A 14,325-nucleotide genomic window follows, 5' to 3' on the forward strand; every position below is an offset into this window, starting at 1 on the left:
TGGAGGGGTTGGCAGATTTGATGACCCAACCTTACTTTTGAGACATCTACATACATAAAAGAGGATGTCTGTTTGTCTGTCCACTATACATGTCCAAATGGCTGCGTGGATTGCAACCAAAGTTAGTACGTAGGTGTATCTCATACTCATAAAGCCCATGGTGCTACATATGGTTGTCTTTTGCGTCGTTTTATCGCTACCATTCGTTATGTCACATCATACAACTTCTGAGGTTAGACATCCAGCCGGGTAGGCACACCTCTTGACATGCAGAAAGGGAAAACATAACTCAAAGGATTCTATACTTAACTATCAATCCTCTGACTGCAAACCTTTCAGCTGGGTATAGGTTCACGGGACGTTTTTGGTCTATGTGGGTATGAATACACAACTATCAATGTTGTGGAGTGGAGTATAAGCTGATCCCATGCAAGGAATATGGAAATAATTTCTTCCATTGTTTGCTGTTACATATATATACCATCATCATACCTGCTTTGTTCCTTTTCCTAAAAATCCTGCTATGTGACCATGAATTCTAAATTTTCCACTTCTCTGTGTCTTCCTTCCCAAGCAACGCCGGGAGGCCTGCTAGTGCAGGAATAAAACCAAATGATAACTGTATTCGCACATTTTTATTTACACTTGCTTCAGCACAGCATTTTCTAATCTTTTTATCAAAGATTATCAGTGCCATAAAATACATGCTTTGTTTCTTAGTATCCGAGGTCTAGGGCATTGTTATTGCTAGTATAAACATAATAACTGGTGAAAATTTTCCCCACAAACCAATCCTCCTATAATATTCCACAACTATGCAGTTTGGTCCTGACACAAAATACATGTTGAATACAGAGAGATGTTATGCCCCCAAAACAAATGATTTGGTGCAGTAAACCATACTTGGGTATGGAAAACACCAATATATACATAATTATTCAACAACATTACTCCATATGGAAATAAATAAGAATCCACCTATAAGCATACTTGAGCATATTTGCATATGATCAAAATGCATACCAAAATAACTAATGTAAATAACATATGAAGAGTACTTGCACCTGGCCCATACTGTACAAGTATGTCAGGGAGTTACCAGGGTAAAAAAAGTAAAAATATATTTATAATAATAAACTTTGGTTAACAACTGCTACAACATTAATATAATTACCTAATAAATAAACCACAACAAAGGAGTCAACATTTTCAAAATAGTTAAAATGCAAGCACAAATATGTTGCAGTTCTTACCCAAAAAGTGTATTGCAGTTGGTTTACCACAAACTTAAAGCATTGGTTCATGCAATATAACTAAAAGCAATTCACAAACCAATCTACTTCAATGACAATAAAAAATGCTCAACGAATATGGTACTACCATACACTAAATCATTACACAATCTCATAAATTTGAAGCATAAAAGCTGCAATACAATCCATTACTGCTTCTCTGATAAATATAATGCTTTTGTTAAGATTTAAAAGAGCGAATTAGGCCTTGCATGTACATAATTTAATATTGCTATTCAAGTGGAAGCCATGCACAGCATCTGATTACAATCAATTTAATACTCAAGTTTCTCCAGAGATACACTGCAAAGTTATTGTCCAGAAATGCATTACAATTTTCCACTTATATCGAATTGTTAGAAATAATATCTTTTAAGAATATTGTTTTCATTTTACTGTTAAACGCGCAAAAGCTTTTAACATATGTAGCATTGAAATTCAGAAAAAATGCATTTTAAATATACACAGAATAAATTAGATAAAATGTGATTCTCTTCATAAACCAAACTGAAATACATCTCCCACTACAACTGATAGGCTAAAATTGACTTAAAATTTCTTAATCTGTTAGCAATTTCAGTAACCTAAAATGAGTACATATTGGGTAAAAGTTAGCATAGCTGCATCCATTGTGACCATTTCGTATTACGTATGCAAGAAAATTTTAAGTTTCTTCAAGAACCCAGGGAAGTTCAATTGTAATAAAAACATCAAGGGCATTACGTTAGTAGTACAGGGATACCACATTCAAAGTGATTTTAAAATTGATTCTCAACATTACTTTTCATACATTTACCTAATCCCTTATGTAAACTTCAATATCACGTTTTCAGAGGAAACAATACATAAAAGCAGGCACAACGTACCAGTCTTGTGAGCACTAATAAGCACCATAGGGTCATATACATCAATAGGGAATTTGAGCACCTAGGATCATAAAATTTGCCAAACATTCACAGGTGCATCAATAACATTCAATATGATTCTCTACAAAAAACAATGAGGCCTTATACCCATGAGAAAAATGTATGTCCAATACTGAAGTCTTAAATGAGTGCAACCATTTTTCAGCCAATAAAATCTTCCACTCGAAACGAGAGGACCCATAGCTGCCTATATTTTAATTCAGTCATTATTTTATGGCAGCTCAGCAGGAAAAGCCAGATTACATGATCATCATACTTTAAAATACCATTGCAAAGGATGACTAAATAACAATCCAAAGTATTTCACAATAATAATTAACTAAAAAGCCACACATCATAAAATTTAATAAGCTGATTACCCTTTACTGCCACTTTTAAGTACTTTATAATACTTCAAAACCAAGAGCAATGCACATTTTTGTGCACAAATTAACATGTGTAGCTCTTAGTTCCTCTAAACACATTATCTCTCTTAAGAAAGAATACATTTTTGTACACACTCTTCAGTGATTTATAGTTAATTTTTAACTAATGGCTATTTTTGAAATTCTGAGTCATAACTTTTGTACATAATTGGCATCCTTCAGGATTCTCTTAGGGTGAAGGGTGCTCAACAATCATGCTTAACTCAGCAGCAAAATTCTAAAATATTTAGAATTCAATTTCAGGGCATTGCAACTATGGTCAAACTTTGAGCATTATTAACTTGAGGAATATCCTTCACACCTAAAGAGGAGGATCAAACATTTACTGATTAATAATACTCATAATCAAGAACCTAATATCACATACCTGGTGTTGGATTGTGCCAGTGCTTTTTATTATAATTGTAAATTCTCACAAATCTCACAGCGTTACCATAATTACGACAGTTCCTCTCATATTAACCATTGAACATACATCTTACACATCACGACTCAGTAATAAAAAATGTGGTCCTGCTCCGCAGCAATCACAAATTTTCAGTACATACCCTCTCTCCTCAATGAGTAATAACCTTTCTTCTACATTTGTTGGTTCTTTATAGATAAAATTACTGAAAATGAACAGCCTCTACACTTCTCTAAAAAGAAAAATCATTCAGTTCTGTAAATAAACATAAAATATTAGCATATAAACCACTAAATTTGACTGCATTACATGCTACACCATTGAGACATCAGCATTGGACAAGCTGTGCATTGCACTAAAGGTTAAGACCCTCATATCTACTATTTTTAAATTCTTTACTTTTCATTAGAAATCCTCTAGTCGATAAACATTCCCTGGGATTTAATATACTGAGTTACAGAGCATATAAAAACAGTAAATCGAGTATGAGCTATGAGATACAGGTGAGCAATTTTTTTTACGTAGATGAGAAATGGAGTCATTTCTTGGAGGCTGCCAATCCCTTCTCTCTCTTCTCCCGCTCTTCCTCTGTGAAATAGATCCTAGTTATCACTATATCACCAGTCGAGAGCGTCTGACTCGATGCTGAAACACAGTCACGCTTGGTCAAAGCCTTTTCATCCAGGCTTTTTTCCTTCTCCTTCTCACCGTTGAGGTGACAACTGCAATGGCACATTTGCAACGCAGACGAGTTTGTGAGAATAGGGGAGGATGGCGAGTCCGTCCCATTTCCAGGTCCCACAGTCAGACTGACCGCTGACGAAAGCACAGCCTCCAGCCTCTCAATTCGCTCTGTACGATCCAAACGATTGTCCGATAATATCTCATCGACTAGCTGCATAGACTCAGTCAAGGTGGTACCACCTAGAAATAAAGTTGACAATTATCAGCAAAAAAAATACTCGTCATTCATAGTATACCATATCAAGCCATAAAATGAAAAAATTCTATATAAATATTTCTTAACAAATTTCAAATGGTGAATTGTTCAACTACAATACAAAGAGATGAAATCTAAATTGCAAAAAATCAATCAAGTTAGAGGACCAGTAGGAAAAATACATTGAAATATGATGCATACTAATGATGAATATGAACTGAATAGAGAAGACTTACTTCGAAATTAAACCATTAACTAAAAGAGATACAAGATTCACTTTGAAATTGTTAATTCAACTTAAATGAGTTCACATAATACAACAGAAAATACAGTTTTTCCACATCTACATACACTACTGTCCTTGCCAAAAGTCCAGACACTAAAGTTTGATATGTTTTATTTCTGTAACTACTCAATCGGTTGTAATGACACAAATTGGAAATTAAATTGAATTTATCTCTAAGTTTCCTCAACACAATCAGACATTAATCCTTAACATATTCATGGTGGCAAGATAGAGAGGTAGCTCTCACCCATGGCCTATGCTAGATTTCCTAAATTTTTCCTCCTGGCAATTTTCGGAAAAATGAAGTGTGTTTAAATTATTTTTTATTGATGAACAATGCTTTATAACAGTTCATTAGAGTATATTTCCATAAATTTAGCTCATGAAAGTAATTATCGCTAGTTATTCATAATTGTTTAATGGCCCATGTGAGTACAGTGAGTCCTCGTCCTACGTCACCCCGTTTAACGTCATTTCGCGATAACGTCACAAAAATTTTGAGATCGTCATTCGTTTATCGCTCCTTTGCTTTGAGATAATGTCAAGTCTTTTAAATTTCGCTCGAGAAAAAACGCGAAGCGCCGGGCGTTGCAGGTTGTTCGTTTTGTGAGCGGTAATACAGTCAGTCTAAACGAAGTGTAAAACGGTGTGTTTATTGTTAATTGCGATTACGGTTTTAGCAAATTTTCTGCAAAATGAATTCTTAGACAGGTGTGCAAGGCTTTACTTGACATAATGGTTTTCAGGAACCTAAAAAGTGATTTCAAGGAATTTTTCCGTGTAGTTACTCAGAGTTTTTGTCGTCACTTTTTTCGCCGTGTTCACAATAATTTTGGTTCCTGTAACTGCGTCGATGTTTTAGCGATGATGATGCCCAAGTGCTCGCCCGGGCGACCACCATAGCGAAGCCGAAAAGCAAATGCGGGAAGATACAAAAATGGAGAAGGATTTACGTCACTGCTGCTATTGTCGTCGATAAAGACAGGAACTCATATTTATGCCATAGTTTGGCATTCCCATCGTAAAAAATGCCCCAGATATGATACGCTAAAATTTTTTCGCTTAGGAATTGTGATGTCTAGGAGCCGATATTCACTTTTTACATTGTTTCTTATGGGATATTATGTTAACTTATGATTAACGTTATTTCGTTTATCGACACATTTTTCAGGAACGGTAAGTGATGTTAAACGAGGACTCACTGTATGCAAAAGCACATTACACTCTCAGTTCTCTACAAATACCAATGACTTCTCAATAAAATTTTCCCATTATTATCTCCAAATCAGCAATAGAAATATGTATAGCAACCCATGGAACTCCACTGACCTGAAAAATACCATGACTTTGAAAATCAAATACATAGTTTCATGATAATATTTTTAAAATACAATGATAATATTTTTTTTCAGATGAGAAAAGTTTTACATTCATATTTTATTTTGGCACATTCCCTTTTCCTTCGTAATCTATTTGTAATATTTCTCATCCTTTCTTTTACCCCATATGCTGCCCACTTATATTTGATGACTAATAAAATATGACTTTCCAAACTTTTCTTAGAAGGGGACAGCAAAAAAAGTGAGCAGGGCTGAGAGAGCATCCTCCAAAGACCCTGTATGAAGATATGTAGATGCCTAACTGTACTGGAGACGTCAAGCCCAGATGCCTTTTCTTATTCAAGGGAAGGATAGTATATTTGGGCTTTCCCATCATATGCCACTCTCAGAGGTCTAGAATTTGCAGCCTCCTGCCTAGGAGAGGATAGACTTGATTATCATTCCTAGATATGTATATCCAACTGAATGCTCAATGCTTCATTACTACTGATGCAGAGCCTTAGGTATCAATTATTTTTTCTCATGAATCTTGAGAGCTTATGCCTTCACTCGTTTTCATTTACCCACATTACCATTATCTCTATTGCATACGGGACTCTTTTCAACATTTAGCTCGTAGGCAAAAACAAATTATTTTGGGTGCCTTGGGATCAATATCTCTATTTTTATGTGCATGATGCTATTCAAGAAGGCAATAACTTACTCCCTTCTAACCATAATGAATTTCACATTATTTTCTATGCAGCCACACTTGTTGAGCATTGATCTGCTTAACTGAGAAAGGGAGACACACGATGTTAAGACATATTCTAAGGTGCAAATATATGTATTCATGAATTTATTTATTCAGTGTGAATTTTGGTCATCTTCTTTATAATTCTCTCAAGAGTCATTATGCAAAATCTCAACAAGTTTTGAGGAATCTATACAAAATAAATTGAAAATAAAAATGATTTATACTGGTTATAGTTGAACCAAAATATTTTGAAACAAGAAATATTATGGGTAAAGTAAAATCAAGAAACTTGTTTTAATAACTAAATGCCGCCTGAAAAAACATTGTTATAAGTAAAAAAATGTCCAAGTGGCTGATGAAGGCAAACAAAGTCATTCCTTGCAGGAACAGAGGCGAAAACGGCATTAATTCGTCTAGGAGTCATTACCCACTTGTAGGTCATACAGTACACAGAGCTAGAACACCCATGACCCACGTGTGCATCATAACACCCTGACCTTATTACAGTAGACTCTCTTAATACAAATAACCTTATAATGAAGTTCTCGTTATTATTAAGCGAATTGCTGGTCCTGACGAAAAGTCCAATCCAATCTATAGTAAAAGAAAGGTCATTACAAAATTTTCATTATCACAAAATTATGAACCTCCGTCCCGGTCCCGGCGGTTACAAAAATAAATTTATTACGAATTTCCAGAGATAGGCAATGGCATTTAGTTGGATATACACTACGCTACGTCATAATCATTGTGCTACGTATAAGTTTTCCTTGTGCACTGTGCACAAGAGTGTCAACTATGGTTCTTCATTTAGTAGGAGATACATCAGTATCAACACAAAACCATAATATAAGCTTTGTTCTTGTGGAATCATGGTGTCCCACTCAGTCCCGCTCATAGATTGGACATACAGAAAGTCCTCTTCTTACGAACATTCAATTTTAGAACTTTCAGAGATACGAACATTCGAAAAATTCAAGCTTGCCCGAAATTTCACATCTGGCACCTTTCGAGCAGGCTGGCGTAGAGGAACTCGCACTTTGGGCATAATCTGAACAAATTATCATTTCATCCGCTGTGAAGTGAGGAACTGTTCAGCGTTGTACCCTTTCTTCCTTCCTGTGGGCAGTGATTCTTTTCGGCTACAGGTGCATTGCACACGCAGTTAGATTAGCTCGTCACAATCATGATTTGCACAATTGTAATGCAGTGTTGCATTCTGCAGGATAACAGCATGTTTCTATGACTTGCATAGGTTAATCAACTTACGAACAAGGACTCAGAACCCATCTTGTCTCTATAGCGAGGACTCACAGCAAACGGGAAGATATCAACCCTCGATTGCAACATGCCGCATACAATTCTATCGACAAAACCAAACGAATGTGCTCGTTTTTACACATTTGGGCATTATTTAATTGCATTTATTATACACATGACTCTGAAGCTATTCCATAGTGCGACTATAAGTACAGGAGATTGAAGAGACAAGAAATTTTGACTAAGTACGTTTTTTTGCGATTATTTCGTAAAGAAACGTTCATCTGAACTTCGTTATTACAAACCCCTGGTTATTCAGTCCCATAAACTTCGTAATAACGAGAGTCTACTGTAACCCTTTTAGTGCCAGCTTTTTTTAAGCAAATTTGTAGGTTTGCACTTAAAAATTTTTATAAACCCTAGTATGCATTTTCAGAAACTAATACATATTTTTTTTTCATTTGCTCTCATAACTTATGGGTATGTTAAAGCATGACAGATACTAAAAAATAGTTACAAAAGTTACACGAAACTCAAAAAATAACAGGTGTCAGAGTAAAAAACCCAGCCGATAGATCCGCCCTTGGTACTTTTCCCATATACCCGCGGCTGATGGATTGGCTCGATGGCACAATAAGGGTACTATGGCAATATAATTAACAATTTTATTAACTGGGAGTATAAATAAATTGCATTGCATTGAAATTAAAATTACCTATGAAAAAATATACTCTTGTGCGAAAATATTGCGGGTGACTCCCGTAAAGTTATCACCGTGGCTAGTCCCGGTATACTTAAATTAAATAAATAAAATAAATATACTCTTTTTGACGCATGAAAAATGGTAGCACCAATTTCAACACTACATACTTTTTTTTAAAGAACTGCTCCATGCATCAACATACAGTTTCACGAATGTTGGAATGGACTCATATTTATTTATTTAATGCAGTCCAAAAACAGCATGAGGCCAATTACAGAGGAATCACAATAACAAGACAATAATTTAATAATGTTAAGCAAAACGTAACCAACAACAAAATAATTTTCAACAGTACATAAATATAAATAAATTACGAATGTATTTCTCAGAGATTTTTTAGCTGAGATGATTTTAATGATAAATTAGATTGGAAATGATTAAAAACACTTTAATTGAGGCAGAGATTTGACATCTTGGAAGTTCTTGAAAGCAATAGGTGAAAGACAAGGTAACCCAACATAAGTGGAAAGGGCTTAGTATTACAAAAATTTATCTTACCAGCAATGACTAATTGATGCAGAGAGAATAGAAAATGTTATCCCAATTCCCATTTATGTGTCCTACCTTTATTGTTATCAATTTTACCATAATCGATGCAAGACCAAGATAAAAAGCTTTACCTTTGAGAAGAGGCAAACTATCAGGTGATCCCTTTCCACTGCCACTGGCCATACTGTCAAGGCTTGGATATTCGCTATCGCCATTGGCAGTGCCTCCGCCATTACCACCACCATCCTCACTACCATCCTCATCATCGTCGTCATCATCATCCTCATCCCCATCTCCAGATTTTGAATCCCTAAAAGAAAAGGATGTCAAAAAATAAATAATGCATAAAACAAAGGAGAGTAGAAATAGGGTAGTTTCCTTCATCAAAGAAAATGAAAGGCATTGATTGTGATTCGTTACCCAACATTAGTCTATTCATAATATTCCAATTATTTGGTCTCAGAAATTCCAGTTTAAACGAATGTTAATGGTCACTTTTAACTTCATTTGAAAAAGGCCAGATTGGTGCCCATGCGATGCCACTCCCACGTGACATCACAGTGATGCTATACAAGTAGATAGGAGTTTTACAATGTCTGAGATTACCAATGCATGCATGAGGCACAGAGCTCAGGGAAACATCTCTTAACAATCACCCCTTAAAATTGCCTAAAATAAGGTCGGAAGGTTTCCTTCATTTGATCGTGTATTAATAATCCTTATTTAAGCCGAGCGCTACCTGCTAGCAGGGTACTCTATGCTACAGCCATAATTGGCAGCAAGCAGCCTGCATCGTAGCAGCGTTTCTTCTATTTTCATTTCCCTCTAAAATACCTAATGGACTCCATTTTTGAACCAAAATTATTGTGAAATCATCGAGATGAGAAAAATCAAAATATAACAATTACTTTCAAAATATGCTATGGTAATACTAATCAATCATCAAGTGTTCCATGCCACAATGAACTCTCAGGAAAGAGTTAATTTATTGAAACAATATTACAGTTAATTCTGTGACATTTTATCATATTTTCTAGCTAGAAGAATACATGTAAATAGTCACTCATGGGTGAAGTTAATGGAGAGGTGGAGCTGTACGATCCACCATTCCTAACTGGTACAAAATAACTAGATACAAAGTGGACTAAGATCAGATATTGAAAACAATATTATTAAAGGTTATGGAAATGAGTTTGAGACAGTGAACTACATGATTGTTGCTTGCAACATTTCAGAGTAAAATTTGAGTATTTTGCTGAATGTATGAACTAATTTATGAACGAGCAAGCCCTTTGTTCATGAAGGTATTCCAGTAAGATATCAATTACTGAGGTAATGTACACTATTATCACCTTTCAGTATATGTAAGTATAGCTCAAGAGTAAAATGATAATAGCCACTTTTATTCAATTTTTTAAACAAGCATATTGAATAACCATCAAGCTCTATATTTCCTAATGTAGCAGACACTTCAATTTTAGCTCCGACACACTTACCTATCAACTCCAAGGGATTCCAATTTCTCTAATTTCCTTGCAACCTTATAAGATCCTTTCAACCTCTCCTTCTCTTCCTCCGTCAAATCTAAGTACCTGAAAGAGAGAATATATTCATTGAAAAAAGTTTTCAACATACATATTTATTTACGAGTCCTCAGCTAACAGATTATTCCAGTGTGGGAATAATGAATGATAAATTTCCACTATTGGTGACACATATAAGGCTAAGGATGAAATACAAGAGAGTTCCACAGATATTTTGAAAAATATTAAGCAACAGACACAACAGGTGATTAACAAAAAAATAATAAACTGTAACATAGCATCATATATTCTAGCTAGAAGAACACATGACAAGAGTCACTCACGAGCTAAGTTACTGGATTGGTGAAGCCATTAGATCCATCATTCTTAACTGGTACAAAATTATTTGACGCTAAGTGGATCAAGATCAGATGTAGAAAACAGTAAAATAAAGGTGTTTATGGAAATGTGTTTGAGATAATGAACTACACATATACTTGTCGCATCCAATTCAACAATAAAGAATAAAAATCACCCTAAAAAAACACCGATAACACAAACTTTTGCTTTAATGTGTTGTAATGTATATAATTTACGTAAAAAACAATATATTTTTATTTATCTGCTATTTTAGAGTGCTTCCCGGACTCATTGAGAGCTTTCTTTGCCAGTTCGCGATCTTTGCAGCGACGATAACATGGTTGCACTCGTATTATTAATGCTCCATGTAAGGCCTGGTTTTGAAAATGACACATCTGTGGCCGTGTGATCACAGATACAGAAAAGTGGTTTGCACAAATGCATCAAAACCACTGCTCGACATCGGAGACTACACTGTCAGGCGCCACGCCACAAAGTTGCGTCTTGCACAAGTTCAACGGGTTGCAACTGCTGTGGGATGTGTATCCTTGATCACAGAGCGCGGTCGCACACTGCGAGGCTTGGAAAGCATGAACACGGTGCTCCCATGAATACAGCTAGCTCAGGATCGCTTCCCTTTTACAAATTAATAAACCCAGTGTATCATTGCACTAATGCAGAAATTCTGGTGATTTTGCATCCAAGTTTATTTTTTTATAAAGATTCCGGAAAATATTGAGCAATGGAAAATTATGCATAGATATACCGCAGCTGGATAATAGGGAGTCTGCTGTAATTAATGAGATTTAAGTAGGAAATAGAAAGGAGCTACAGTTTGAATATCAGAAAAAATTCCATTACTATTCTAGGATGGCAAAAATATTGATAGCATTTTAAGATATAATTTATTTTCACATTAAATGAATGTTTCAGATTAAAAAATTCCATTTAGAGAAAACTGGGAAATAAAACTTATTTAAAATTAAACAATGCCTGATAACAAGCATAATAATCGTGCAGAGGCTTTTAAAACACATGCATATTATCTAATTATATTGACTTCATCAATGCATGCACATTTATTTATTTGAAACTTGAACAACTATATTAAAATATTTGTAAAATGTTAAAAACGAATGAATTACATAAAGAAACAAAGGTATGGAAGGTAAGACAACTGAAATGCAACATGATCCTCTTGTGAGGGACATGAAGAGGAAAGTTCTTATGAAAATAATTCTCTAAAGATACAAGAAGCCGGATGTCCAATGCATAAACAATTAGGATCGTATAGAATCAATTTCATATTGAAATAAATCATACCTTAAAGGTACCATACCTTAACCACTATACTATATGTGCACCCATGCTAGTATTTTTATTACAAACAATTTCTGAAAAAAATGCCATACTACCAAAATTCAACATAATGCATTAGGTTAACATAATATGGTTAGTTCTCTAGTAGTGTACACAACTCAATGCCAAACATTGAATGGATTACTACCCACTCAGAAGTACAAACTCAAGCACAAAATTGAATTACTGCAATCACCTCAATAAGCGAATCTCCCTATTGCTCAATACGATAACAGATGAGGAAGATGCAGAGGGCATGGCTGAAGAGGAGTCAAGTTTTTGCCTCAAATCTGCCACTTCAGCTTCAACTTTCCTCTGCTTTTTACGCATTTTCACTTCCGCAGGACGAATGTTCATCAGAATTTGCTCTTCACACAACTCCTGCAGAAGTGGAATCCACTTAGACTGGATTAACCTGTACGAGAGGAGAATAAGAATAAAGTGACTAATTAAGGGTGCCATTAATATTAACTCCCAGATGAATTAAGAGCAAATCGAGGAGAAAATTTTGCAAAAATATCCAGGAATATACGGAGGAAATTCAAATGATTTTTCATGCTCTACATATGAAGATACATATTGGGCCTTTTCAAATACATAATCTTTCAGTTAATACTTCAGAGCAATAGATTCACATAATAATTGAATTTAATAGGCACAAACTTCAATAAAATATATTAAAATATTCTTTTCACGATGAAGAAATTGAAGTGACAACTGTAACTTCCACAAAAAATGTCATAAATAAAAAAACTGAAAAAAATTAATATTCCTTGACACTTTCATGAAAAAAATTCAAATTTTCATGAAAAACACAGTACATATATCAATCATTAATTTTGTTGGAAAACCTCAGATTTATGTTCAGAAGTAAAAAATTCTCATGAGTACCAAAAATCATCTCTCCAATACAATTTCACAGCAAAATATCCCAGATGCCTGGGCTACAATTGAATTACATATTCCTCGTCATAATGCCACTAAATTAAGTATGTAGGTATATTTGGAAGGACTTTATTAACATTCCTAACTGAGCTGTGTAAATATGCACGGATCATAAATACTACCACCAACTATTAGAAGGTTAAAACACTTAATTTACAAGATGAAGGCCATATAGAGCCAGTAGAGTAGTGTAGAATCATATAAATTTCTCACGACAAAAGACTAGATTGCTAAAGTTTAAGATGTAGTGAGCACAGTTAGTTTCCCTGAGGTAAGCCCCTACTGCATACGTGATGGAGAGAGGATGATGATGAGTGCATGAGTTTTTGAAAAATTAGCACAATAGGAAACTCACAAGTATGAGCTCTACCCAATTTCTTACTACCAACATCACAACCCTAGAAAACTCAGAGAAACTGAATTAATTTTATTTCCTTTGAAAGTCGAAAAAAGTGAAGGATGAACCGTCTTTGAAGTGAAGAAACGTCTTTGATATTGAATTTCAAATGCTGGGCTTTCCTTTTTAGTAAAGTTGTGATAAAGTTTCTAGACTTACACATGTTTACATTACAATTGAAAATGGAACCCTAGGTTGTCCCGTGGGGATACACTTCTGGGGCTAGGCTCATGAGTCTGTGATTTTTATTCCCAGGTACCCAGGAGGGAGGGAACGAAGGGAAGGATATAGGCACCACCTCAATAAGGAGCCTGCCAACTTGGGATACGGATAGGAGTGGATGGCAAAGATTGGAGAATCCCGAAGCCATTCTTAAAGTGACACAGACCACCACTAGTGAAACCAAATTTACGGTCTTACAAGGAGACATCGCCAAAGTGATGTTCGGGATCTGCATGAGGATGTTATTAACTGAAACTATATAGGTAAGGTAGAAAAAGTGTCACGGCTTTCTTCCACATAGGCCCGGGTTCGAGAGGTATTCGCTTGTTAAGATTTCGCGCAGCATGACATCCCTTGAGTAATCGCTACCTTTTAACTACGGCCGTGTTTTTCTCTCTTATAATTTTTGAAATCACTGTCACATTTTATCCCCATTCGTTTTATTTAGTTACTTCGCGATTTTTTAAAATTTAATATCAATTTATGGATTTTAAACGAAACTCCGAATTGTGCCTTAGCACGGCGATTACTCAAGGGATGCCATGTTGCGCGAAGTCTTTACAAGCGAATATCTCTCGAACCCGGGCCTATGTGGAAGAAAGCCGTGACATTTTTTCTACCTTACCTATATAGTTTCAGAAAATAACATCCGTATC

General features: G+C 35.2%; 1 protein-coding gene across 1 annotated transcript in view; it reads right to left on the bottom strand.

Annotated features, from left to right (window-relative positions):
* Positions 1–616: 616 nt before the first annotated feature.
* Positions 617–14,325, bottom strand: part of LOC124166405 (egalitarian protein homolog) — a 141,635-nt gene continuing 127,926 nt past the window's right edge. Inside the window, exons 8-11 of the mRNA XM_046543929.1 lie at positions 12,302–12,520; positions 10,360–10,455; positions 8,995–9,173; positions 617–3,973 (exon numbers count right to left, since the gene is read on the bottom strand). Of these exons, the coding sequence (XP_046399885.1) occupies positions 3,588–3,973; positions 8,995–9,173; positions 10,360–10,455; positions 12,302–12,520 (880 nt within the window). The 3' untranslated portion in view covers positions 617–3,587. The remainder of the gene's footprint in view (positions 3,974–8,994; positions 9,174–10,359; positions 10,456–12,301; positions 12,521–14,325) is intronic.

This window comes from Ischnura elegans, chromosome 10 (genome assembly GCF_921293095.1).
Source record: "Ischnura elegans chromosome 10, ioIscEleg1.1, whole genome shotgun sequence".
Classification (NCBI taxonomy): domain Eukaryota; kingdom Metazoa; phylum Arthropoda; class Insecta; order Odonata; family Coenagrionidae; genus Ischnura; species Ischnura elegans.